This window comes from Talpa occidentalis, unplaced genomic scaffold (genome assembly GCF_014898055.3).
Source record: "Talpa occidentalis isolate TD23 unplaced genomic scaffold, MPIMG_talOcc4v2.1 talOcc4.4, whole genome shotgun sequence".
NCBI classification, from domain to species: domain Eukaryota; kingdom Metazoa; phylum Chordata; class Mammalia; order Eulipotyphla; family Talpidae; genus Talpa; species Talpa occidentalis.
This window is the reverse complement of record NW_023604295.1, coordinates 114,393,933-114,419,754: the sequence shown is the minus strand read 5'-3', so window position 1 is coordinate 114,419,754 and position 25,822 is coordinate 114,393,933. Positions and strand designations below refer to the sequence as shown.

The 25,822-nt window shown below is 52.9% G+C and overlaps 2 protein-coding genes across 2 annotated transcripts in view; one reads left to right on the top strand and one right to left on the bottom strand.

Moving 5' to 3' along the window:
* Positions 1-2,553: 2,553 nt before the first annotated feature.
* On the top strand, positions 2,554-7,936 carry BRF2 (BRF2 RNA polymerase III transcription initiation factor subunit). Its single transcript, XM_037526043.2, has 4 exons — positions 2,554-2,863; positions 3,495-3,554; positions 4,008-4,329; positions 5,119-7,936. Exons 1-4 carry the CDS (start codon positions 2,710-2,712, stop codon positions 5,846-5,848), a joined length of 1,266 nt encoding a protein of 421 aa, XP_037381940.1. The 5' UTR covers positions 2,554-2,709; the 3' UTR covers positions 5,849-7,936.
* ADGRA2 (adhesion G protein-coupled receptor A2) overlaps positions 5,075-25,822 on the bottom strand; it is a 36,686-nt gene continuing 15,938 nt past the window's right edge. Inside the window, exons 3-19 of the mRNA XM_037526040.2 lie at positions 18,374-18,445; positions 18,006-18,077; positions 17,757-17,828; positions 17,325-17,488; positions 16,374-16,587; positions 15,661-15,825; positions 14,642-14,840; positions 13,975-14,124; positions 13,676-13,837; positions 12,705-12,929; positions 12,284-12,500; positions 11,473-11,681; positions 11,070-11,197; positions 10,621-10,744; positions 10,033-10,178; positions 9,447-9,536; positions 5,075-9,215 (exon numbers count right to left, since the gene is read on the bottom strand). Coding sequence (XP_037381937.1) covers positions 7,955-9,215; positions 9,447-9,536; positions 10,033-10,178; positions 10,621-10,744; positions 11,070-11,197; positions 11,473-11,681; positions 12,284-12,500; positions 12,705-12,929; positions 13,676-13,837; positions 13,975-14,124; positions 14,642-14,840; positions 15,661-15,825; positions 16,374-16,587; positions 17,325-17,488; positions 17,757-17,828; positions 18,006-18,077; positions 18,374-18,445 — 3,670 coding nt within the window. The 3' untranslated portion in view covers positions 5,075-7,954. The remainder of the gene's footprint in view (positions 9,216-9,446; positions 9,537-10,032; positions 10,179-10,620; positions 10,745-11,069; positions 11,198-11,472; positions 11,682-12,283; positions 12,501-12,704; positions 12,930-13,675; positions 13,838-13,974; positions 14,125-14,641; positions 14,841-15,660; positions 15,826-16,373; positions 16,588-17,324; positions 17,489-17,756; positions 17,829-18,005; positions 18,078-18,373; positions 18,446-25,822) is intronic.

The following is a 25,822-nucleotide window of genomic DNA, read 5'->3' as shown; positions in this document are numbered from 1 at the left end:
AGGTCCCAGTGCCCTGTCTCCTGGAGAGGACGGGACATCTCAAATCTCTTCCCTGTGATACACCATTCTGCCTACAGGGACCATGGCCTTTTATCAGATGGACATAATTTGAATTTTCTGCCCTCAGAGGTATAAGCTGTGCCTTTTTTTTGGCAGTAGGTGCCTTTGGCTGAATGAATAAACAAGGCCCCTTCCTTGATTTCCCTTCCCCCTGCTTCTCATTTCCCCAAAAGTAAAATACTCACTGTAGGCATAATTTGAATGTCCAGTGGCTTGAAGACCACTCAGATCTTGGGAGCCATCAATATAGTTCATCATTTCTGAGTAGAGGTTGTACACTCCTGAGCTTACCTCTCCCAAATTCTAGGACCCCTGATGAGGGGAGAGGTCTGCCTGCCTCAAACCCACAGTCCACGTCTCGTGGATCCTGTCTCCTTGAAGGGAAGAACATGCTTTTTCCTTTTTTAAATATGTCACACGGTAGAGGGACAGAGGCAAGAAGTGCCATGAGCTCCTGGGTGGAATGGAGAGCTTCCCTGAAGCCTCCCTGGTTTAAGCAGAAGGGCCTGGTTACTTCAAGAGGACATCAATGGTGGAACCACCATGTAAAGTGATTTAAAAAAAAAAAACAAAAAACAGCTTCTCTTAAAACTTCAGGTTTGATTAAAAACACAAAAACCTCTGGAATGAGAGTCTCCAAATAAGGAAAGTTTATGCAAATGACCGCAACTTTCCCCTCTAAGATTCATTCCCCTTGCTTTTGGAGTTCTCATCCTCCAAACCCAGTCCATAGGGGCCAGCTATTGTATCTCTCAAACTCTAGTCTGAAGGGTACAACCACCTCCTATCTTTGGAGTCCCTTCAGCCCAGCTGCTGAAAGTTTTAAGAAATAGCAGGAAAATAAAGGGAATGATAGTAGGCTAAATGAACAGCATAAAAAGAAGTGAACTTCCCTAAATTCCAGATGGTGAGCTAGAGATTGTCAAGACCTGCAAGTCCAGGGGCTGCCTAGGCAACTGCTGTCTCTATCAGGTGGCCTCAGGTTCTTGTCTTGCCTCCTCAGGTAGTGCAAAGTTGCTGCCTCACAGAGCAGCAGTGTTGGAAGTATAAATCATTACTCAAAGTCTGAATAGGTTTGGAGCAATGAGAAGCCAAGAGGGACTACACAGGAAAGTAATGTGCAGTCCCAATCTAAAGGCAGACTCATATTTATTAGAATCAAGTACAAAGGTGGGGGAAGTACGTAGGGAGCGCACGTGAGTGAGGAATGTGTTTATAGGGATATAAGCTAGGGTGCAGTGACCAGGAGCTGTTGCTTGGGGACCTCTATTGCTCCTGCTAGTCAGAGCATATTATCTCTATTTTTTTTTTACATTTATTTATTTATGCATACAAGAACTGGGGTACAGGCCAGAGGTGTGGCAGGTGAGGGGATTCACCAGAGACAGAGTGGGGAACAGAAAAGGCAAATTGACTGAAATACACTGCTGAGGGGAGCAGCAGGCAAGACAGGAGAGGTCTGCTGGGCAATGTGGTTTAGTTCCCTGGTCAGGGATCGAACAGGTGCTTCAGTGGCTGCGGGTAGCTTCATGTGCTGAGACCTAACCCCTTGCGCCACCAGGGAAGTCCTTTATTCTCTATTCTTACCTAACTTTCTGCTAATTCCTTTCAAGTAAGGTATTTTAGCTCATTTTGCTAATCTGGCCATATCTGCCTGCTGTTTTCAGCAGAAACTAGTTTCCCAATATGTTCCTCATTCCAGGGCTTTTATCCTTGGTGAGAGGCTGCCTGCCTGACTGTATGCCTAGCTGACTAGCAAGAACTCTGGGTACCAAGAAAATAACCCTGAGAACAAGGAGGGCGGGGGATCCCACACAAAGTCCTCTTGTGTTTGTCTCTGGAGGAGCAGTGTCTCTTCCCCAATCCCCCCCATTTCCCTCTCTGCACCCTTGGTCTGTTAATTTTTCTAAATAATGTCATACATGCTCATTGTTGGCTCAAAGTGAAATCCTAAATTTCCCACTGGCAAGAGTTAGTTACCACTGTCATTTTGATTCTTTGTCCCAGCATTAAAAATACATTTCCTTGCCTAGTCGCTGAAAGCATTTGAGTTTGCAACTCTGGATTTCAATTCAATTCCCTCATTCTAGAGTTAAGAAAAACAGACTGCGAAGGGAGGAAACACCTTGCCTGGGGAAGCCGCTTGGAAAGCAGAGCAGTTTCCTGCACTCTTACTACACGACCCTCATATACATACTGAGTCCTAGGGCCTAACCCAAGAGTCATTACCAAAGATACAGGGAAAACCTGCGAGTCCTCTAGCTCCGTAAAACGAAGAATTGTTTGGGCGTGACAACAGTTTCTTTTCTGTTACCCGTGTCCACAGGAAGAAGATAACTCAAATTCAACTCCCCGCCTGGCTTACCTCAAACTAATTCCAGAGAGCCGGAAACCGGAGACGCAATCCAACTAGGAACCTTCTCTCTTAACTCATGTTTCTACCCGAGTCCAAAAGAAAAAAAAAAAAAATGGACCGGAAGTGGTGCGCGATCGCAGGGAAGAGGGAGCTGCGTACCTATACGGCGATCGCTCTGGCCGGAAAAAGGAGGTGCAGCGCTTAGAACTTTCCCCTACTAGTTCTACGTACTGTGGTTTTTACCGACGTAGGGGGCGACCCGATAGTTTCTGCAGCACTGGCCAGGTTATGAGATGCCGGCCGGAGGCCGCTGCCCCGACTGCGGCTCCACTGAGCTCGTGGAAGACTCACATTACTCGCAGAGCCAGCTGGTTTGCTCCGACTGCGGCTGCGTGGTCACCGAGGGGACCCTTACCACCACCTTCAGCGACGAGGGCAACCTCCGAGGTACCTGTGCCAGCGTTTCAGAGCCTGGGGACCGCCTGGTGCGGTGGCGGGATTGGCATCAGATGCCTCTAATCTGCCTTCCTTTCATTGTCACATGTCCGTTTAGATAAGGAGAAGACGGCGTAAAGTGAACGAGGGGTGCCATTCATTTGTGTGTTTAGCACCTATTGCGGTAGCTGACATATATAGTAGGTACAGTAAATGAAACAAGGAGTGGAACGACGTTGGTAACGACGTTACCTAGTCAGGTCACGGTGGGCCACTTCTTTTCACAGCAAATACTGTTACTCCGAAGTAATTTTTAGCATTGGCTAAAACACTTTTTCTTTTGTTTCCTGAGACCCTGACCAGTTCAGTCCTCAAAATCTGGCACCAGGAAAATTGCCCTTATTGAACTCGCACGAGGGACTGTCGAAATGCTTGGAGCTGCTGTGGTGCAGTCCTAAGCTCCTCAAGCTGTATATTTGATACAGCTTGCGGAGAAAAACAGATAGCCCTTTAAGTGCATAGACCTGGGCCTTCTGTGAGACAGGGAGCGGATGCCTAATGATTTGAATTCTCCTTTGTGTGGTGGAAGGGTTGGGGTCCACTGAATAATGGCTAAACAACCTACTTGTCCATTGTTTTACAGAAGTAACATATTCCCGAAGCACAGGGGAAAATGAACAAGTTAGTCGCAGCCAGCAACGAGGTGAGATATGATCTTTGGTGTCGCTGGGACTTTAAAGAAAATTTTGATGATCCAGTCCATCTATTTGTTTTCCCTGTTTTCAGCGTTATTGTGTAAGATAGCATAGAAGAGAATAGTAATTTGAAATAAAGGATGGCTAAGAGAAGTAGCAATTCAGTACAAAGTTTGTATTTTTGTTCAGGGGGTGTGTTTGATATAGACTCATTGAGCCTACTTCAAAATTTTGGATTGACTCGAATCAAAGTCTCCAAAAGCTGGTGGACTAAAATGTGACTTCTTTCTACAAATTTCTTTATGCCTTTAGAATGAGCTCAGTATTATTTCGTCTACTGTGAGTTATAGAAAGGTGAGTTATTTGTGAATCTGGTATTGGAGGCAAGTTTAGCAGAAATTGATGGGACCTGCACAGGTAGCTCCTTTGACCTCTGTAACTTTTGCTGTGGATTTTCTTAGGCCTCCGCCGAGTGAGAGATCTCTGTCGAGTTCTGCAGTTGCCATCAACATTTGAAGACACAGCAGTTGCCTATTACCAACAGGCATACCGACACTCTGGCATCCGGGCTGCCAGGCTACAAAAGAAGGAGGTGTTGGTTGGGTGCTGTGTCTTAATCACTTGCCGGCAGCATAACTGGCCCCTGACCATGGGAACCATCTGCACCCTGTTGTATGCAGATTTGGATGTATTTTCTGGCACCTACTTGCAGCTAGTCAAGCTTCTAGGGCTGGATGTGCCATCTCTGTGCTTGGCAGACCTGGTGAAGACCTACTGTAGCAGGTACTGTCTAGGAGGAGACACGGCTCCTTAGGCTTGAATCCTTCTATCTTCAACTATCTCCTTTTTACCAAAGCCCATCTAAAAGGTGTGGGAGAAAAACCAATTCTTGCTCTCCTCTTCCTAATACTAATAAGGTTAATCCCATTTTACATTTGTAGAATGTAATTTACAAATCCCTTTGCCCTCATAGCAACCTAATGATGTAAGGAAAGTGTGTATTAGCCTTGGCCCAGGGCTGTCAGTCACACTGCTCATGTTGTATGTAGCCTGTGAGACTACAGTCCTACTTTATTAGGACAGTCTACAAATAGAATTGAAAGAATATTAGTAAATAACAGGCTAGAGTTTGAAACTAATCCCACTCAATCTTTTTAAGTAGTTGCATCCTATTCTTTTTCTGATGACTATAGTAGGAAGCAAAGACTGTTGGTATCAAGTAGTCTGGGGCCTGGAGTTTGATTATTTCCTTCTTGGATGACTACCCATAAGGTTTTCAAGGTACAGAGTAGACTAGAGGAGAACATTTTAAAGCTCTCAGAATAATAGCTGATGGGGGAGGAAGGGTGCCAAAGATATGTTACCTCCTTTCTACATTCTTCTGCCCTTCACAAGCAGAAGACTCACCCTGTCTGCTTGCAGCACCTGTATAAACCTGCTACTCAGCAAGCTTGAGTGTTCAGGAGGAGGGGATAGAAAAGCTTCCCATTCTTGGGTAGACTGCTCTTCTTCACTTTGGAAGAGACGCTTCCTATAGTCATTGAGACCAGACCCTCATTTTGATTGTTTCAGCTTCAGACTGTTCCAGGCCTCCCCCTCTGTGCCAGCCAAATACGTGGAAGACAAGGAGAAGATGCTGTCACGAACATTGCAGTTGGTGGAGCTGGCAGACGAGACGTGGCTGGTCACCGGGCGGCATCCCTTGCCTGTGATCACTGCTGCTACTTTCCTGGCTTGGCAGTCACTGCAGCCTTCAGATCGTCTCACATGTTCCCTTGCCCGATTTTGTAAATTGGCCAATGTGGATCTGCCCTACCCTGCTTCCTCCCGCTTGCAGGAATTGCTGGCTGTGCTGCTGCAGATGGCAGAGCAACTGGCCTGGTTGCAGGTTTTGAAACTCAACAAACGGTCTGTGGTTAAGCACATTGATGACCTTCTCCAGCACCGCCACACATTGGTCCGCAAGGCCTTTCGGGATGGAACAGCAGAGCCGGAGTCCCAGAAGGGGGAGCCTCAGGGACTGGGGCAAGGACAGGAAAAAGGAAAAGAGGAGGTGGGAAGTAGTTCCTTAGATTTGCCTGAGGGAAAGCGACCACCTAGTCCTGCCCTTCTCCTGCCACCCTGCATGTTGAAGCCCCCAAAGCGGGTCTGTCCCCCACCCTCTGTCTCCACAATCACTGGTGATGAGAACATTTCTGATAGTGAAATAGAGCAGTATCTGCGTACCCCTCAGGAAGTGAGGGACTTTCAGAGGGCTCAAGCTGCTAGACAGGCTGTCGCAAATGTTTCTAACCCTCCATAATGTACATTCATTGGTGGTACCTCACCCATTCTTATAGCAGTTTGATCATAGGCCTGTCATATCCAGAGTAATGAGTCTGTGTGAGTTCTTGTTTAAAGGGACCATTTCATTGCACCCCAGGTCCTACAGTAGCAGTCGGGGAATGCTGGGACAGGTGGGTTGGGAAGAGTCCCATCCTTGGGTGTCAGAGAGCAAGTTGCATATATGCATGTTCTGTGGGATGGCTTTCCTTAGATGACGGGGAGAATGGCAGGCTCTCCTGGTTTGAATTGGACACACTGCAGCTGCAGGCCTGATGGGGCCTCCCTGTTGGCGTGGGACAGTTGGCATTCCTGCTAACAACCCTCCGAGGAACTGGGAGACTCTGGGCCTGTGTCCCTTTGCAGGTGTTGGTGGGCTTGTGTGTGGTGTCATGATATCCTCTACCTCATAACAAAAGGACCGTGGGTGGACTAGAGTTATAGCTTAAAGGGTTTTGCAAAATTTTAATATATTAAAACAAGAGGCATCTGCTAGAAAACATTCTATTGTATAAAACCCGAGCCTTTAAAAACATGTTTTCTTTGGCACTTATGTCCCCTCCCTCCCCTTTCCCCAGCGTATTGCAAAAAGCTCTCCAGTGCTAAGGCATTGGCAGGGTATGTAAACAGCAGCCAGCATATGTGGAAGAATAATACAAAGCTTTTTTTCCTCTGTCTAATATTGTCTGTGCAGCAAGCATAAATAACAGGATCCCTCTGGGCCAGTGGGTTTTCTCCCCTCTCCTATGTCTTTTGCCTTGGTGATCAGACTGGGGGGAGGGGAGGCATACAGTTGGGGAGGGGGCCTGGCCCAGGCCTAGTTTTCCTGTTGTTCATAAGTCCAAGTTTCCCTCCACTTTCATTGGGTCCTATAGTAAATGGCTGGTGGTTGCTTTTAAGTTGGGAAAAATGTGAATGCTGGTATTTAAAAATCTTGAAGGCATGGGCCCCAGGTGAGCTGCAGGGACCCCACCTACTGCCTCAAGGGATTTGGCTTGGGCTTCTGTGAGGCAGGAAGCTGGTTTTGATGTTTGGGAGGTTTCTCCCTAATATGGAGCTAGAGGCTCAAACTGTGGGGAGTGTTCTTCCAAATGGCCTCCTGGAGGCAGGGAAGTGCTCTTCCTCAGTCCCATGGTGTTCAGAGACATGGGACGGGATATGGGTCTTATAATTGAACAGTAAGTGCTTCTACACCACCACCTGCACCCTTGCCATGGGACCTCTCTTGGGGGCATTGTTTATAGGACAGTTCAGCCCCAGATCTAAGCACTACTCTGCTGCTCTCATGTACATGGCAGAGTTGGCTGCTTAGGTAGAGGGCCTTGCATCTGTCCTGAAGTGCCACCTGTAAGCCCTGCTGGGTAGTTTATGTGCCACTCCAGGGGGAATGGCATCCCACTGCACCCTTTTACACCTGCCCCCCTTTAGTGGACTAGTTCACCTCCGAAGCTGCCTTTCACACTGCCCCCACTATCCCCTCTTGCATAGTTAATGGAACAGCAGCACCTTGTTAACTCCAATGGTTCTGGTCACCTGGCTCATCTGCTAGACTGGCTCCCTAGTTAGCCACAAACTGTATAGGGGGGAGGCTCTAGGGTCTCGGCACAGCTGTCTTCAGAGGGCAGTGAGGGAACACAGTTCTCAAGCTGCCATCCTGTTCCTGATGAGCCTGGTGACCTCCAGTGAGGCAGAGTGGGTAGACGTGGGGAGTACCTGGAAAGGAGCCCACCCGGGCTGGACTGTGGCTGTCCACTCTGCTGGCACTCCACAGGCTGCCAGGACCTATCCCTTACTCTGGATGGCACTGGCAACTTGACTGCCCAAACTAGCCAGGGCTGGGGCAGAAATGGCTCATGCCTGTGGTTCTGGGACTGTCTGTTGCTACCCCAGAGGAATGGCCCTTTTGGTAGCCGTAGGCCTCTGCCTGTCCTTTCCCTAGCCTCTAGGACTAAAGCTGGTGAGCCTGAATGCAGCCGTGGGCACCTCTGCATCAAACCTGTGGCGTACCGGTCGACGTCTTTGAGGGCCACCGAGAGGTCGGATCAGGCCAGCGGCCAGCCTGTCCTCAGGCGCCGCCCCACCCACCCTAGACGGTGGTCTCGCTCTTCCAGAGGCCCGTCTTCATGCAGCCGCCCCCGGCCGCCTCGGTGCCTGTCAAGGTGATGTCGTCGTACTTGGCCCCCTTGGGGGCGCCGTTCAGACTGGCGGTGTTGAGCGGGTAAGAGCGGCGCTTGCTCTCCTTCTCCAGCGCGCCGCCCTTCAGATTGTCGCGACTGGCGCTGCGGCGCTGGCCCGGCCGGCCCGCCTCGGAGAGGGGCGCGGCGCTGGTGTCGCTGCCCTCCGACGGCGTGAGCATGGGCTCGCCCTCCGGCGGAAGGCCGGCGCCCGGGCTGTTGCGGCTGCTGCCGGGGTAGCTGTCGGACGGGCTGTTGTGCAGGCTGCCGCTCTCGCTGGACAGCAGCTCGGGCCCCCCAGCCGCCGCGCCCCCGCGCAGGGCCTTGAGCCGGTTCTTGCCTCCTGCCTCCCCCGCGCGGTGCCCCTTGGCCCGACTCTTGTGCACTCGGCGGCCGTGGTGCAAGTTGTTGGGGTGGCGGGGGGTGAGGCTCCCCCGGGACCCCGTGTGCTCGGGATCCCCTTCCCCGCGAGCCACCACCCCCACCTCACACACCTGACTCTGGGCCAACTGCAGGTTGGTGAGTTTGCAGGGGCCCAGGGGCAGACCGTGGCCACTGCTGCCGCTAGGGGAGGACTTGAGGGAAGGGGCGTCTCCGAACACAGGGGAGCCGTCCTCTGGGGCAGCGGGCACAGCTCTGGGGGAGGCATGGGGGGCCGAGGCAGAGGGGCAGCAGGCACGCCAGGAGGCCCTAACGTCTCTGCGTCTGGCACAGTGGTGGGTGAAGATGAAGAGGCCTAGTGCGGAGGCCGCCACCCCATACAGACAGCTGCACACCACCCGGGGCAGCCAGCGCTGCGACACGGCCAGAGCCCCACAGGCCCACATGGCCAGGTAGAGGAAGTGCGTGGTCACCAGCGCCCCCAGCTGGACTCCGGGAGAATAGAGACCATCACCATCCTCCGGGGGTCCGGGTGTCACCACCCCGGTACTTCCAGTAGCCAGAAGGGAACCTGAGTCGTTCAAGAGGGGGCCACTGCTCCTGAGCCTGGTGGAACCCCTCAGTTCCTCCCCTGGCTCCAGGGAGACTCTATTGATGCTCCCCTTTGGGCTCTGTGCCAGAGGACCCCTTAAGCGCAGCCCTGCGCACAGGAAATAGATCCAGGTGATCAGCAGAATCAAAGCCACGGGAATGTAGAAGGCTCCTAGGCTTGGACGCCACACCAGCCAGCAGCTGAGGGGAGACACATGCAGTGGATGAGGAGGGGGAGCATCTTGGAGGAGGCCAGCGGGCTGGGTAATTGGGGAGATAGGTTATAGTGAGTGGAGAGGCAGAGACATGCATGGACGTGGGTTGGGTCACTGGCTGGGGGGGTCTGGGAGGTGCCCCTGCCAGTGGAGTAGAAGACTCCTGACTCCTGGCGCCCCGGCGGGTAGGTTCAGGGCAAGCAGTAGCAGCACTCACTAGGGGCTGTGGTCCCGGTAGTTGTGGATGTTGACAGCAGCTGTGATGCCACAGATAATGAGTGGAATCCCTCCAGCGATCAAATAGAACCTGGAGAGGAATGGGGTTTGGGGGGTCAGAGAGATGACAAACCAGAGGGGAGGATCAAGTGCTCAGAACCCTCAGGGTCTCTGCCCCATCCTCTTTCGCCTTCAACTTTGTCAAAAGTTTTTGCTGGGGATTACAGGCCACTAGGGCAACCCAGTGGGTCCCTATGGGACTTGGCTGAGAGTGTTTTACCGGACAGAGGTCAGAACTGCCCTTTCTTATTCTAAACAGTGTGGAAGTTAGGGTTGCCGCTCAGGTTCCTAGGATCCCTGCCTAGTGCCTTTTGAAGTTATTTCCTTCCCTGGCTCTGTCGTGTCTGAAAATCTCTAAGGATGTGCCCACTCCATGCCACATAGGCCTTGGCTCTTCTGCCTCTGGAGAGTGATCTCCTCGGACCTCAGACCCACCCTGCATCCACCCTGGGAGAACAAATACCCGGAACCCTCCCCCACCCTTTTAAGCCCTCCCCCACTTAAAGTTGACAACTGGAAGCATGTACCGGAGCATGGGACGGGGAGCGGGCGGGGTAGAGTCCCCTTCTTGTGGAGGGGGTGCTCTCCAGGTGAGCTCCTTGTGAAGGACACGGGCCTTCACTCCCATCCAGAGCAGTGTGGACAATGAGGAGTAGTGCAGAGTGATGCCCACCTGTGGGGTCAGGTCACTGAGACTGGGGGACCCAGCTGCCATCACCAGGACCATCCCAGAGTCTCAGCCTTACAGTGGTCTCCCACTCCTCCTATGTTCCCACCCCCACCTCCACCCAGATCCTCTCCAAGGTTCTGTCCCCGCTCTTACCCTCCCTCTTCCTACCCCAGGTTTTTCTCCCACTTGGGGAATTCTCCATGACCCTGCTGTTGCTACCTCCCTCCACTGCCAGTCACCACTGTCCTAGTTTTTCTGCTTCTGACACCTCTATTCTCATGCCTCCCATCCCCCATAAAGCAGAACACAGAACTGTGGAGCTGCACCTATTAGCATGAACCACCTTTTTCTCTTCTTATGTACCTCCCTACTCTGTGTATAGGTTATGAACACTAATTTCGGAGCCCCCCTCATGCCACTTGCCACCCCAGTCCCTTCTGCTTACCGCCTGGCAGACCATCCTATAGTTGGTGAGTGTGATGCCTCCTGCAAAGACTGCAGAAGTCATGGCCATGTGGAAGCACAAGTTCAGCAGCATGTGCCAGCCCTTCCGGGACACGTGGATGGAGCTACTCCAGAAACAGATACCAACAGTAACAGTTGGGCTACCCAAGGTCAGGCCCTTGGGGTATCAAGGCCATTGGGGTATCTGCCAAAGGGGGAAGGCAGATATCTGTGTGCATGCAGGTGGTATGTGTATGAATGTGATAGAGGCCCTGGGGCAGGAAGGACTTGACCCTTAAAGTGTGTTTTCCAACCCCAGAACCTGCCAATAAATAAGAAGGCAAAAGCCTGGGCAAGTCATGTGGCCCCACCTGGGAAAGGAACATAATCAGTACTTAGTGAGATCCGTGGCCTTCCCACCAGGCCCTCCCTCCCCACCGGAGTGCCCACCTGTGGTTGAGGATGTAGGTGATGATGGTGGAGAACAGGCAGAGCAGCAGCAGGGCTGTACAGGGGTACACGACTGGATGAAGCCCTGCCCCTGAGCCCCCTACCTCCCTGGGGAAAGCACTCAGCTCCTGGCAAGAGTAGGAAAAAGGAAGTGAGGACTGGAAAGCCAGAGCAGAGGCTGACCCTTGGTGTCTTGGCCTATCTCCCTGGTTCCTAAAAGATGAAAAGTTGTGGGGGAGACCTGAGGGACACTTCCCCATGAGTCCTGACAACTGGGAGGCCTGAGAGGCTGCTGTCCTTTCTGTATTTCTCTGTGGCCCCAGGTGATCATAGTTCTCTGCCCCCACCTGGTATATAGTCCTTCCTGCCTTGCCCGCCCTGCCCCCAGCCCCATGACACTCACCATGAGCACAGCCACGTTGCCCAAGTGCTGGCAGTGCAGAGAGCTGGCTTTGGGCTGGCTGGAACGGAGATGGCAGCCCTCAAAGCTCCAGCCCCCGGGCCCCCCGGAGCCCTCCTGGCTCCACCAAGCTGCCACAGGTTCTGCCCCCTCAGCCCAGTGCCGCAGTGACACTGCCACTGGCTCTGTCAGGTTTCCCACGCCACAGCCACCTATGGGGAGGGGGAAGGTCACACAGATAGGCCCCAGGCCTTCTGGGCTGGCTCTGCAGGACTCAGCAGTAGCCGCCCAGCTTGCAGTGAACACCCACCCAGCAGGGTGTTGTGCTGGCCTTGGGGGATGTGGTGTGACATCAGCGAGGGCCTGCCCTCTAGGTTTTCGGTCTAATGGGGAGACACAGGGATGAATCAAAATACAAGCACTGAGAGGTGGCCTGCCCTATGCCAAGTGAGCATTGCACCCTAAAAGGACTCTGGGCCTGGGTGTTCAGGGTCAAAAAAATAGAAGGTGCAGAAAGGATTTGGGGAGGGGAAGTTGACACCAGGTGAGGAAGGTGGGATGGAGAGAGACCAAGGTGGGTGGAGTGTTCGTCCATATAGCCCTTTTGAATTTTGGCAACTCTGAGATATAAAATCCAGTGCCTTCCTGAACCTTTTCTCTTCCCCATCTTCCCTGGAAATGGTGAGGGGCCACTATCCAGTGCCAACTCCATCAGGCATTAGGGGGCGCTGCGGGCAAGGGAAGGACAGGATGAAGGGGCACAGGGCAGACACTTGGGAGGATCCCGTGAGGTGTGGGGAGTTCATTCCCTTACTGGTTCCCGCAAAGATGACTGGAGTGGCCACCCCACGCCTCTTGCCAGGCCCAGCAGCTCCAGGGCGAGAGGTGTTGCCGTGGCTGCGGAAGAGGCGGCCATTTCGGAAAACGAGCAGTTGCAGGGTGCAGTCTGGGGAAACTGGGGGAGCCAGGGCAGCCGGAAGAGATGAGAACAGACTGGGCGGCAGCTGGATGGAGGCCAGAGCCACGCTGTTCTGGGGGGACATAGGAGTTCCTCAGGGACACCCAGGATCCACTGGGGTGCTTATGTCTTACAGCCCCCTCCTCCCATTGCCCACCCTCTTATCTGGGTTCTGCTTCCTCTCATCCCACACCCCTACCCCCACCAGGCACCTGCATCTGAACACCTTCCTCCTTAGCATCATCCTGTTCTCTTTCCCCCTACCCCAAGTGCCCACCTTGATGTGGAAGGATGACAGAGAAATGTTGGGCCTCCCGGTGGTGCAGCGGAAGCGAAGTTGCTGATCTGCCAGTGGTTCCAGCTCCAGTGATAGATGCTGGCCAGAGCCAGCGGGCCGAGCGCCCAGCACTCCTGCCTCCCTCCTCTGGAAGGCTGTGCAGGTCAGGCCCACATAGCTGTGGGGCTTGATGAGGTAGGCCTCCAATGCCACGTTCCTTGAGTTCTGGGGACAGGGAACTTGTCACTCACCATTTGAGATTTGGCGGCCATCACTTGGCCTTCTCCTGCTGGACACTGCACAGTCCCTTTCTGCAGATTTTCCCCTCTTTCTTTATTCCTCTCTGTCTTCTCAAGGCTTGGTGATTTGACACCTGCCATGGAGTCTCCTCACCCCAAGCCACAGCACCTTTTCCTTCTTCCTAAGTCCCTTCCTCCTGCTCACTAACTTGCATCTCTCACTTCTTGACTCGTACTAGTTCTGCTGCCCCAAATAAGTAGGAGAGCAGGGCCCATGTCCAACTTCCTCTGTCTCCCAAAGGAGCAGAGGCTCTGCTGTGGCTGTTAATTGGCTCAAGCCTCCACCATCAGCAATGTCACCCTCATCTTGGGGAACTGGAGTCACCATCACAGTGCTGCCCCCTACCACTAGCCTTCCTCCAATTCCTTCTCTTACGCTTTTATCCCCACTGGGCTAGCTTTCAACCCGGTTCCCTGCCTTCTCCAGCATTAGCTGCCTCTCTCTTCTCTCCGTACTGCCCTTAACAACTTGAAATTGATTCCACACAACAGGGAACTTAGCCATGCTTGGTTTTCTTGCCAGCTGGGTACCTGGCAGGTACACCTGGAACACTTGCTGCCTGGGAGAAGTATTTCTTTCCTGGGTGACCAGGGAAGCCCCTGTCCACTTTAAGCTCCCTCCTAGTGCTAAGCCCTGCCCCCAGAAGCTCCCATCCAGCTGACCCACATTACCACAGAGATGTGCTGGGCGTGAGGGCTCAGGGCGGCCCCCCCAATTCTCTCCAGAGCACCCACAATACCGCTGCAGGCCTTGTCCTCGCGCTGGGCCAGCCACAGCAGGTGCTCGTCCACTAGCATCAGGTTGCTGGCCATGTCCACCATCACTTCCACTAGCTGGGATGGGCAGAGAAGTCACTGAGGGCAGCAGTGGGGTTTAGGCCTCAGAGGTTGGGGGGTTGGGGAATGAAAAGCTTGAGCAAATGGCAGGTTGGGGGGATTTACAGGGGCCCCAGAGCCCAGTTGAATCTCACCTCTTTGATCTGGTCAACATAACCCAAAAATTTCTGGATCATCTGAGCCACATAGACCACATCCATCATGTCTGAGAAGCTGGCAGCCTCAGCTGTGTACACTCGCAGCTGGTGGGCCAGGGTCAAAGCGTTGGAGGCATTGATGGGCATCTGAAGGTGTTGGGGAAAGAAAAAGGATCTTCCAGTCTTGCTCCTTCTCTCTGAGAACTGCCCCTAGGGGGCCCCCTCCTCTGTGCCGATACTCAGGGCAGCGGAGCCTGGAGAGGTGTCTAGCCCACCAGCTGGGTCTAATCAAGACAGGAGGTTGTATGTGGCAATGAGCTCATCACAACTCAAGGCAGCTGGCTTTTAGCGCCACTGGCCTCAGGACAATGGGACGCCCTGGTGCTCTCCCTGATTTCCCCTTTAAGGCTGCCCTTGATGTGTTGGGGGATAAAGTGCTCTAGCCCACACTTCCCTGGTGCGGCCTCTGTAGATCTGAACTCACTGGAAGGAAGGCTAGGGAAGAAGCCCAGATGCAGCCCCACGGCCCCTCACTGCATCCCCAAGGAGCACCCTAGAGGGAAGTTTCCCTGAGACCCTCCCGTGGATCCATGGGCTTCTTCCCTGGCTGTTCCTGGGATCAGAGCCGATGGGTTGCCCCTGCTCCCTCCTCTCCTGGCCTCACCAGCACGAAGGTGTAGAGCACCCGGGTGATGTCGTTGGTGTACAGACAGTGGGAGTAGTCCCCGGGCTCCCAATGGCCAGTTCGATCACAACGGCGGGAGGCTCGGGTGCCGGGGGCACCCCCACTCAGGGGCACCGAGGTGAAGGGGTACTGTAGGCAGGACTGGTAGGCTGTGATACCAGCCAGAGTTCGAGGCCACCTGTGGGCAGAGGCTGAAAGTTGCAGGTAACCCAGGCCCCTCAGGGCAAAGGTCTCTTTCTGCAGTTAGAACTATGATGATTCCCCTTGGTGCCTGGGAGAAGGACTCGGAAGTGGGGGTTTGGACTGTCCTTAAGATTCCCAAACTCCGCCTCTTTTCAGTTCTGTTTGCTCAGGTAGTGCTGTCACTGGGCCCTGGACATGTTTAGCTGTACAGTACCCTGCCTAACTTGGCGCTGGGTCGCTGGGATATTAAAATGTGATATTCTTTGATGGGACAGCTTTGTAAACTATTAATGAAGGGAGAAATTAAAAACTTTTGGGGGCCTCCCTGGTGGCTCAAGGGGTTAATTCTTAGCACTATGAAGCTATTATCAGCCAGAGTTCGATCCTGGCCAGGGAGCTGACCCGCATGGCGCAGCAGACCTCTCCTGTATGGCCTGCTGCTCCCCTCAGCAGTGTATTTCAGTGGATCCACCTGTTCTGCTCCCCACTCTGTCTCTGGTGGGTCCTCTCACCCACCGCACCTCCAGCCTGCACACCAGCTTTCATATGCATAAAAAATTTTTGTAAAAAAAAAAAAACTTTTTGATTTCTGCAGCACATCTTAGATGGTGATCTTATACAAAAAGATAAGGTCTCCCTACAACAGCAGGACTTGGCGCTGAATGACAAAAGGATGTGTTTTCTCCATATTTGGGACTCAGCTGCCAGGGTGGATGGGGAGATCCTGGTCACTGTCTCAGAAGAGGGGTCGAGGGTGGGGGCTGGGGACAGTTTGGGGACAGTGTTGGGTCTCTGGGGCAGCAGAGCAGACAAACCTGAAGTCCCCACGGTTGTTGGCCACGCGCTCAGCAGGGCAGTAGGAGGCGGAGGTCTCCAGCACCACAATCTCCACCTTCTTGCTGGCATTGCCCTGGACCGTGGACACGGAGCACTCCCATTCGCCCGAGGCCCACACGCCGATGTGAGACAGGGTCAGCTCACTGCAGGCGGGCGGCGGAGGGCTGGCTCGGCGAGGCACTCTGGCGGGGCCACCCTCCCTACTGCCCTGGCCTGGCCCCCCACGGCACCCCACCCAAGGGCCTGCAGGGCACCAGTTTTTCATTCTTTGATCCTTAATCAAGGGATATAAGTACACACTCCTTTAATTCTGATTGAACTTATGATACTGTTTTTCTGAGCTTCAATTTCTCCATCTTTATCATGGAGCTAATATTACCATTGCAGGTCTATTAAAGAAATTAAATCCAATGAGATAGGTGAGAGCTGCTAAATACATTGTAGAGGCACTAAAGAAATGTGAGATATAGTATAATCTGTCAAATGTTTAATATCTGTCCTCTAGCCAGACCATTCATGACTTAGTCCTAGATCGCCATGAACACACACACGCATGCGTACACCCTTACACATATGAACACACACTAAGGAACACATCTGGACATGACTCTCTTGCGGGGGGTGATGGTACGGTTGCCACCACCCACCCCACACTGTGCTGTGGCTGGGAAGGGGCAGCAGGGCGAGTTACCTGGTGATAAACGTGCAGTCATGGATGAGACTCTCGGCCAGGAGGATGCCTGCCTGCTCATCACCCTCCACAGGGGCCCGGTTGTGGTACCAGCGGATGCGGGTGTCATTGCCCAGGTAGCTGGCGGAGCACTGGAAGGGCAGCCGATCACCCTGGAAAACCACTTGGCGTAGGGATGGGATGAGATGGTGAGTGTGCAGCTCCAGGGCCCCCTCTGTGGGAGGTGACACCAGTGATGAGACCTGGATGCACAGGCTTATGGGAGAACTCAGCAGGACTAGGGCCTGGCCCCTTCACATGGGGCCCTCGCCAGCTGGGTTGGAAAATGAGGAAGAGAAAGTCTCCAGAGATAAGAGCAAAGGAGAGGAGTGGGTGGGTTATGTTAAATAAAAGTGTTCATTTCCACAGCACACTTGTCACCTCAAGAGGTGGGAACAGGGGGCCTCCCTGGTGGTGCAAGGGGTTGAGCACAGCACTATAAAGCTATCCGCAGCCTCTGCAGCATGAGTTCGATCCCTGGCTGGCCAGGGGGCTACCCACATGGTGCAGCAGACCTCTCCTGACTCGCCCGCTGCTCCCCTCAGCGGCGTATTTCAGTCATTCTGCCTGTTCTGCTCCCCACTCTGTCTCTGGTGAATCCTGTCACCACCCCCCACCCCGCACCTCTGGCCTGTACCCCAGTTCTTATATGCATAAATAAATAAATCTTAAAAAAAAAAAAGAGGTGGGAACAGATAAAAACATAAACTAAGAAGCAGCCCCATGAAAAGTTTAGAACTGAGGGAGGGCCAGCCCCCAGTGGGACCTGAGGGGAAGGATGCCCTGAAGAACGGGTGTACCCCTCCCTAATAACACTTAAGGCAGAGCCAGTGGGGGGCCCTTCAGGAGGAATCTGGCACTGGAGGGGCAGGCAAGGCCTGGAGAAGTTAGGTAGGGTAGGGATTGGCTCACCGCAGCGAAGCTGGGCCTCCTGTAGGCCGCCCAGGGCCTGGGCATGCAGGGCACTGGGATAAGCACAGAGTGTACGCTCCGACAGCTGCAGGGATTGATTCCGGGCCCAGGACAGCAGCCATTGCAAGTGGCAGTCACATGTCAGGAACTCGGTGCCGAAGTCCCTGCAGAGTGGGTACAGGAGCCATGGAGTAGTGGGGGGCACAATGTATGGGCTGGGGATGGAGCCCCAGGAAGGAAGACTGAGACTAGAGAGAGCATGCTTGGGTGTGTGTGCATCACCTCCACTGCCCACAATCCTGGGAAAGCAAACAGGGTGGCATCTCAGCCACTGTCAGTCCTGCCTACTCAGACATGATGGTCACGATGGTCTCGCTCCTGGGCAGGGAAGGAACAGGGATCTGAGTCCTGAGGCGGGGAAAGGATACTCACACAACCTTAAGGGCTGGCAGTTCATCAAAAACCCCAGGCTGCAGGCTGGAGAAGATGTTTCCAGAGATGTTTCTGTAGGGAGCAGGACACAGTGAGATAAGACCTCAGGATCTCCTGAGGCCAGAGGAGAGAGGGAGGGAGCGAAGAGCGTGCAAGAATCCGTCGTGGCTTGGTGCTGTCTTCTTCCTCCCAAGCCCTCCTTGGGGTGCACTTTCCACTTCCCCTCCCCCCTCTCCAACCCTCACTCACAGTCGGAGAAGCCTGGGGAGGCCTTGGAAGGTCTCGGAGGTGAGACAGCCAATCCGGTTGTTGGAGAGATCTCTAGAGATACACACACAACCTCAGCGAGTCGGCCACATGGAAATGCCTGGACCCTCTCATGCAGGACATGCGTGTGGCTGGGGCTTGTGTGGGGAGCAGGATGAAACAGGAGATGGGCGTGGAAATGTTCACTTGTCTGATCCCAGGCAATCTGCTGTATGGGGGGAGGGGCGGCTAGGGCAGGAGAGTAGGAACTGTGGGGTGACTAGGTGGGTGGGTGCTTATGGGAGCTGCGCGGATTTTCCCCAGGGGCAAGGGGAGGGCTGGGAGGTTTGGGGGCAGGACATGCCACTCACAAGCGCTTCAACTCCCCCAGACCCAGGAAGGCGCCTGGCTGCACTGTGCTGATGACGTTGTTCCTCAGGTCCCTGTGGGAGGCAAGTGGGAAGGCTCTCACACCTCTTCCATGGTGTGGGGGTCCACACCGCTCCCCTGGGACCTTGCCTCACTGTCCCCAGTGTTGGAAACTTAAGTTCCTAGTAAATCCTACTCCCCTCAGTGCTAGTTCGGAGGTTGATGGTGAAGCCTGCCCCTAGACTGGTCTCTTCTAGTACTACCAAGGGGCACTGGCCAGAGAGATGGCAGGGAAGACACAGAATCCCAAAGAGCTTGGGAGGTCTCAGAGCACGTTCCACTGCCTTCCACCTCCCAGGTGTCCTAAACATCTCCTAGGGCTGTTGAGAGTCATTTGAGAATTTTGTGAATTTCTTTTTTTTTTTTTTTATTTTTCTATAGAGGCATGTTTTATTTATTTATTTATTTGCTTGTTTGTTTGTTTTGTTTATACAAGCACTGGGTACAGTCAGAAGCGCGGGAGGGTGAGAGAATTCACCAGAGCCAGAGCGGGGAGCAGAGCAGGCAGAAGGACCAAAGCACACTGCTGAGGGGAGCAGCGGGCGGCAGGAGAGGTCTGCGCACCATGCGGGACCCTCCTCCGGTGGCCGGGGAGCAGCCGGGGATCGAACCGGCGCTGCAGAGGCCGCGGGCAGCTTCGCAACCCAGCGCTCAACCGCTGCGCCACCGGGGAGGCCCAATTTTGTGAATTTCTTTTGTGAATTTCTATACAAAGGTAGAATCTTGAGCCTGGCTGTGGAGAGGTGTTTGTACAGCTTTCTGTCCCTCTGGAGTTCGCACATGGCAGGTGAGGAAGCAGGCCATTGACGACCACTGGTTGCTCTCCTGGATCTCCAACCCCTCGGGGCTGGAAGCCACCTCGACCTGCCCCTCATTCTCCAGATGAGGAGTTGAGGCTGAGGGGGCCTGCCCACCTTCCTTCCACACACCTCCTACCCCCCAACCTTCAGGGTCTCCTACAGTGCTGAGCGAAGGAAGCACCACTTCTGGGCTGAGCTCCAGCAGGACAGGACAGAAGATGGCATTACCCCCAGGGCTTCCTGGGGCCAAGGGCCACCAACCCGGAAGAGTGATTACAGGTAAGTTGTTAGAGTAGTGTCTGTCTCATCTGGCTCAAACTCAATCACATGTCCAGGGTGCACCTCTTCCTCTCCTTCATCACCTCTCAGGGAACTTCGGGGGCAAGGCTGAGGGCACAATTACTGCTCATTGAGGACCCTCTGCTGTCCATCTGGCCCCCAGCTCAACACCAGACTGGCAGCTCTCTGGAACTACTACTCACTACCATGGTGAGTGCGGGTGCACTGCCTTTCTCCTTATTCACGTCCTTTCTTTGGGCATAGCCAGGGGGAGAGATGCCTAGGTGACCATGGGTTCCTGAGCCAAATCAGAGCAGGCTCGCGGCCCCAGAGAACCTAACCCGGAGACCTCCCCTCCTGGGATCCTGGAAGGGGGCTGCAACCTCCCTGCTTGTTCCCTGAGTGTTAACATCTACTCTACCCCGATCCTAGCACCCAGGAATCCATGAGGCAGACAGTGAGGATGGGGGACTCCTGCAATCAAACTGTCAAAAGGGGCTATGGCAGGAAGAAGATCGGTGGAAATGTGTAGGTTAACATGCTTTCCAAGGCCTGGCTAACCCCAGGCCAGATGCTCCTGGCTCTAACTGCCAACGCCTCGGGGACATGTCTGGATTATGGGCAGGAGGGGGTTAACTGAGCCAGCTCCCTGCTGGGGAGAGAGGAAATGGGTGTCCAGGATGGGGAGGTGCTGTCCCACCAGGGGGCCTGTTTTTGAACAGTCTCACTTGGGGACATAAACATGAGAGGAGGAGGGGAGAGAACTAGAATTCTCTGCTAAGCCTGATCCATGGCCAGGGGTCCTCATACCACAGTACCCTTTCATCCTAAGGACTACAAGATCTTGAGTCCCTTGACAAAAAAGCCACAGTCACCAGAAGGGGTCAGCTTCCTAGAGGAGGGGTGGCTTCCACACTCAGGCATACAGGGATGGCGCCCCACAGCTAGGTGGGTCAGGGAACATGGAAGCTGAAGACCCCAGAACTCCTAGGCAGAGTGGAGCCTAGAGACAGCCGGATGAGTGCCCCGCCTACTCAGGGTTGCCCTTCCTGCCTATCTCCCCCCTTTTGCTGCCCAGTCCCCCGCCTTCAGAGCCCCCCTCCTATGCTATTCCAGCATGTGCCCCCTGGCCCCTGTTGGGGTCTGCCCATTCTCAGGGCTCTGCCTTCCACCCCCACGCAGGGGACAGGCAGAGGGAAACACATTCCTCATTGTGTCACTTCCCTTCATGGGCTGCCAAGGGGTTGGGGCCACAACCCCCCCCCCCTTCCCTCTCTGCTCACTTGTGTTTATTCTCATTTCCTCCCCGCCCCCCCTGGAGAACCCCCACCCCCACTGATGCTCTGCAGATGGGAGCAAGGCGGTGGCTTGGGCCCCAGCCGTTTCCTGCCCTGGATTTCCTGCTGCCCAAAGCCATGCCGGGGCCTTCTGAGAGGGGAGCTGCCACCACGTGTTGGCATTCTTTCCCCTTTGCCTCATACCAGTAGAGTGGCATCAGGGGTGCCAGAGGTGACTGCTTGAGTGTCCTCAGTAGTACACTCACTTCTGGAGGGCACAGACCAGGGGCTGCTCCGTGTGCTGAGTTCTGACAGCTGGGTGGTCTGGCTACGTGCAGCCAATGCCTCGTGATCCCTAAGGTAAGGGAAGCAGCTCCAGTGCTGTACCCGCCTAGGGGCAGAAGGAAATATCACTGTAGAATTTAGCTACCTTTTGGAGCTATCAGGACCCTATTGGTTGGCGGGTCTGTACCTATCCGGCTCAGTGCATCCTTGGAAATCTGGTGAAGACTCTGGCACTACTGCCATACCCAGGATTGTGCATACAATTTCAGAGGACTATGGAGTCCAGGTTGCAAACCTTTTCTAAGGATTGTCCAATCTGATCCCCTCATTTCTTAGGTGAGGTCATGAGGGCACACAAATATTTCATTGATGTGCAATCTCCAGTACCCTGACTCCCAAACCCAAGACAGAGCCTTGGTCTTGGAACCCGGAAAAGTTGCAGTGTTGGAAGGAGCCTCCCCTCCCCAGGCCCCCTCACCAACCCAGACCAAGCTCCCTTGACTCTGGGCATGCCCCTCTCCCTGAATCTGTGTCAATATGCAGGAGAAGAGTCCTCAAAGGCAGAAGCTGAGGGTGAGGGGGGGCCTTGGGAGCAAATCATACCCTAGGACCTTTCTTGGGAAAATAGAAGCTCAGGAAGCTGAGTATGTAAGCATGTGGGTGTGCCCAAGCAATAATAGAGACTGATAAGCTGAACTTAATAAAAATTTAAAAATTTGCTCTTTAAAGAACACCACCAAGAAAGTGAAAGCCAACCCATGGGAAAAAATATGCAAACCATATATCCCATAAAGGATTGGCCATATAAAGGACACTTACAACTCAAATAACCCAGCTGAATCAATGGGCAACAGATTTGTAAAGGATTTCTTGAAAGAAGATAGACAAATGACCAATTAATGCTTGATGTTCAACCATTAGTCATTCAGGAAATGCAAATCAAAACCACAATGAGATATCACTTCACATGGACTAAAGTGGTGTAATCAAAAAGACAGATAATAGCAAGTGTTGGTGCAGATGTGGAGAGGTTAGAATGCTTTTGCAATAGTGATGGGAGTATAAAATGGTATGATAACTTTGGAAAACACTTTGGCAGTAGAGTTACCATACGATCCAGCAAATCCACTCCTAGGTATACATCCAAGAGAAATCAACATACACGCAACTACTCACACAGGAATATTCAGAGCAGCTCTGCTTATAACAAGCCAAAAAGTGAGACACTCCAAATGTCCATTAACTGATGAATGAATGGACAAAATGTAGCATACAATGGAATGTTATTAGGCCATAAAAAGAGATGAAGTTCTGATATATACTATAATATAGATGGGCCTGGAAAACATAAGTGAAAGAACGCAGTTACAAAAGATTACTAATTACATGATTCCATGTATATGAAATGTTCAGAAGAGGCTATCCTATAGAGACAGCAAGTAGATTAGCAGCTGTTGCTTAGGGCTGGGAAATAGGGGGTGGAGGTATGGGGAGTAACTAATGATTCAAGTTTTCTTTTGGAGAAGATGAAAATGTTCTAAAATTAGATAATGATGATGATTGCACAACTGTGTAAATAAACTAAAACCATTGGATCATACACTTTAAATGGGTAAACTTCATGGTATGTAAATTATATCTCACCGAAGTTGTTAAGAGTGAGTATGTGAGTGAGTTTGTATGACATTGTGCTTGGGTGTGTGAGCGTGTACACACATTTGAACAGGGTGGGGTGGCACAGAGTTGGCTCCCTCTGGTCCCCACAAACCTCCCTGCTCATGGGTTTGAAAACCAAATTATAGGTTAGGAGGCCACAGAGCCGTCTTCCCTGGGCCCTCCAGGACTTCCAGGGTTCTTTAGAAATCTAGGGTGAGCTGAGCAGTGGTCAGAACACCCCCGCAGATATAGAGGCTGTAAGGGAGGAGGAGGAGGAGAGCTTCTGGAGGCGGGAGAAAATCCTAGATGGTCGAAGCCAACCTCCCCCTCCTTTGCCTCTGGCCCTTCTTGTCTCTGATGTCCGACAGGTATTTATTGAGCATGTACACGGTGCCAGATTGGGGCTACAATAGCAAGCCAGGGGCTCTCCCCAACACACAGGCCTCCCTTCCCTGGCCCTCAGCTGGTCAGAGCCTAGGGCAGCCAGTCTGCCACATTCCTCATAGAGTCAGCAAGGGAGAGAAAGGGAGGGGGAACAGAGCTCAGCTGCCTTACTCTTGGCCCCACCCACAGATTAATGGAAACCACCTGGTGGGTGAGCTCGCTCCACCCACAGCCCCCACTTGCTATCATTCCCATGAGCATCTGCTTCTAATGAGTACCCCAGCACTGCTGCATACCAGCCCCCGGGGCTCATTAATCTCATTAGGCAATGACAAATCATCCTGGGGCTGACCAGGCTTCCCTCCCTGGGCCCTTCCCTCCTAGCGCACAAGCCTCTGGGGGTGTGCTTCTCCTTAGAGCCACACAGACCCACACAGATCCACACGCATGCGTGCCCAGACTCCTCCCTCGATCTCTTCTGCTTGCAGACATGCTCTGTGGCCGTCATGGTTCCAGGCCTGGGGGCTTCTCACTGTAATCGGGTGCTCCCGGGGTCCTGGAAAGTCTGGGGTCCTTCTCCCTGCTGAATGCAGTGGTGGTGGTAGTGGGGGAGGGGGCGGTGTCTAGGCAGACAGGAGGGACCAGAGGATGAGGCATCAGCCAGGACTTTTGGCCTGGCGTGTTTCAACTACATAACTGCCTGCCCACGGCTGGGAACTTGACAAATGCTATCCAGTGAGTGGCATTGGCTACATCATCTTGCAACATAGAACTTTTCTAGAAGGAATGGTTACTTATAGAAAGCAAACACCTTCCCAGTCTCTCTTGCTCAATGAACTCATCCCTCCCCATGACCACCTGTTGGGGAGTCATTCACTGCCCCATATTCCAGGGGAGGAACCAGACTTGGATGGACATCCAGAAGGTAAATGAGAGGTGGATCCCACCTCTCAATCCTGGGACTCTTTTTACTCCAAAGTGGAGTCCTATATCATCGCCAGGCCTCCCCAAGTCCAGAGTTTTTCTCTAGGCAACAAATTGCTTTCCATGCTGAGCAGTAGCAGTATACAGAGGGGAGGGTGGGGGAACACAGAGGAGGTGGGGGATATAGAAAGGAGAGTGGGGAACACAGAGGGGAGATGGGGAGATACAGAGAGGAGGGTGGAGGGGATACAGAGGGGAAAATGGGGAGACACAAAGGGGAGTGTGGGGGGATACAGACCTCTACTCTGCATTCTTTTGCTGGCCTCAGAGCCCTGCCCTGAAAAAAGAGGATCTAACAAGCCTACTCCCCACCATTTACAGATGACCCCTCTCAGAGGTCAGAGGGTGTTTAGCTCTAGGAGGCAATGTGTTTTCTGGAGCAGCCCAGATCTACTAATTCAGTTGTTAGACCAGGCCCCAATCCTCCCACAGGACTTATTGCTTATGGACTGTGGGATGTGAAGCTGCCATGAGCTTGGCTGCCCGAGCCTGGATGCCTGAGCTTGACAGGACAGAGAGATCAGTGTTTCCTAGTACCAACCGCACGCCAGGCCACAGCGTCTTGTTTGTGATGAATAGGCCCACAGTCTAGGGGTCATCTGGTCTACTGGTTCCCAACCCCAGATGAACATGAAAATTGCCTACATACCTTGTAAAAAATTCCCAGGCCCCTTCCACCGATCTGATGAATTAGCATCTCTAAGACAGGCCCAAGATGTCCCTACCCCTGGGATACTTGTTATGAGGGTGAGTTTTATATATGTCCACTGGGCCGCACCCACTGACATAATCAAATTTTAATTTCGCTTGCTGGAGGTTTCTTGCAGATGTGGTTAACATCTACAATCAGTTGACTTTAAATAAAGGTGATTACATTCGATAGTATGGGTGGGCCCTGGCTGATCATTTGAAGGCCTTAAGAACTAAAACAGGTTTCCTAGAGAAGAAATTCTACCCTCAAGACTGCGGCATCAACTCCCGCCTGGCTCCAGCCTGCTGGCCTATCTACAAATGGCAGATTTGCCAGGCCCCACAATCTTATGAGTCATTTCCTTAAAATAAATTTCTTTATTAAAGAAGTAAAATAAGGGCCTCCCTGGTGGCGCAAGGGGTTAAGTACCGCACTATGAAGAAATCTGCAGCCTGTGAAGGACAGTTCGATCTCCGGCCAGCCAGAGAGCACCCCACATGGTGCAGCAGACTTCCCTGTCTAGCCTGCTGCTCCCCTCAGCAGTGTATTTCAGTCAGTCTGCCTGTTCTGTTCCCCACTCTGTCTCTGGTGAATCCTCTCACCCCCTGTATCTCTGGCCTGTACCCCAGATCTTGTATGCATAAATAAATAAACCTTTAAAAAAAAAGTAAAATAACCATTATATATTTATATAAAGACACACACACACACACACACACACACACACACACACACACACACACACATACAGTCTATTGGTTCTATTTCTTTGGAGAATCTTTACTGACAGAGTTGTGACCAGTCAGGCTGAAGATACTGGGGTCCTCTAGTCCCTGCACTGCCTTTCCATTCCTGGGAAGTGTGGGCATCTGCCAAACATAGCACACCCCTCTGCCCCTTTTGCTAGAAATCCCGGCTGCATCACTGGCTCTTTAATCTTTACTTTCCCGTGCAGTACTTTTGGGTATCACATACACACCCAGAGAGCAGAGATTTTTAAGTCCACTCTGTACCTTACAAATCATCCTGTCCCTC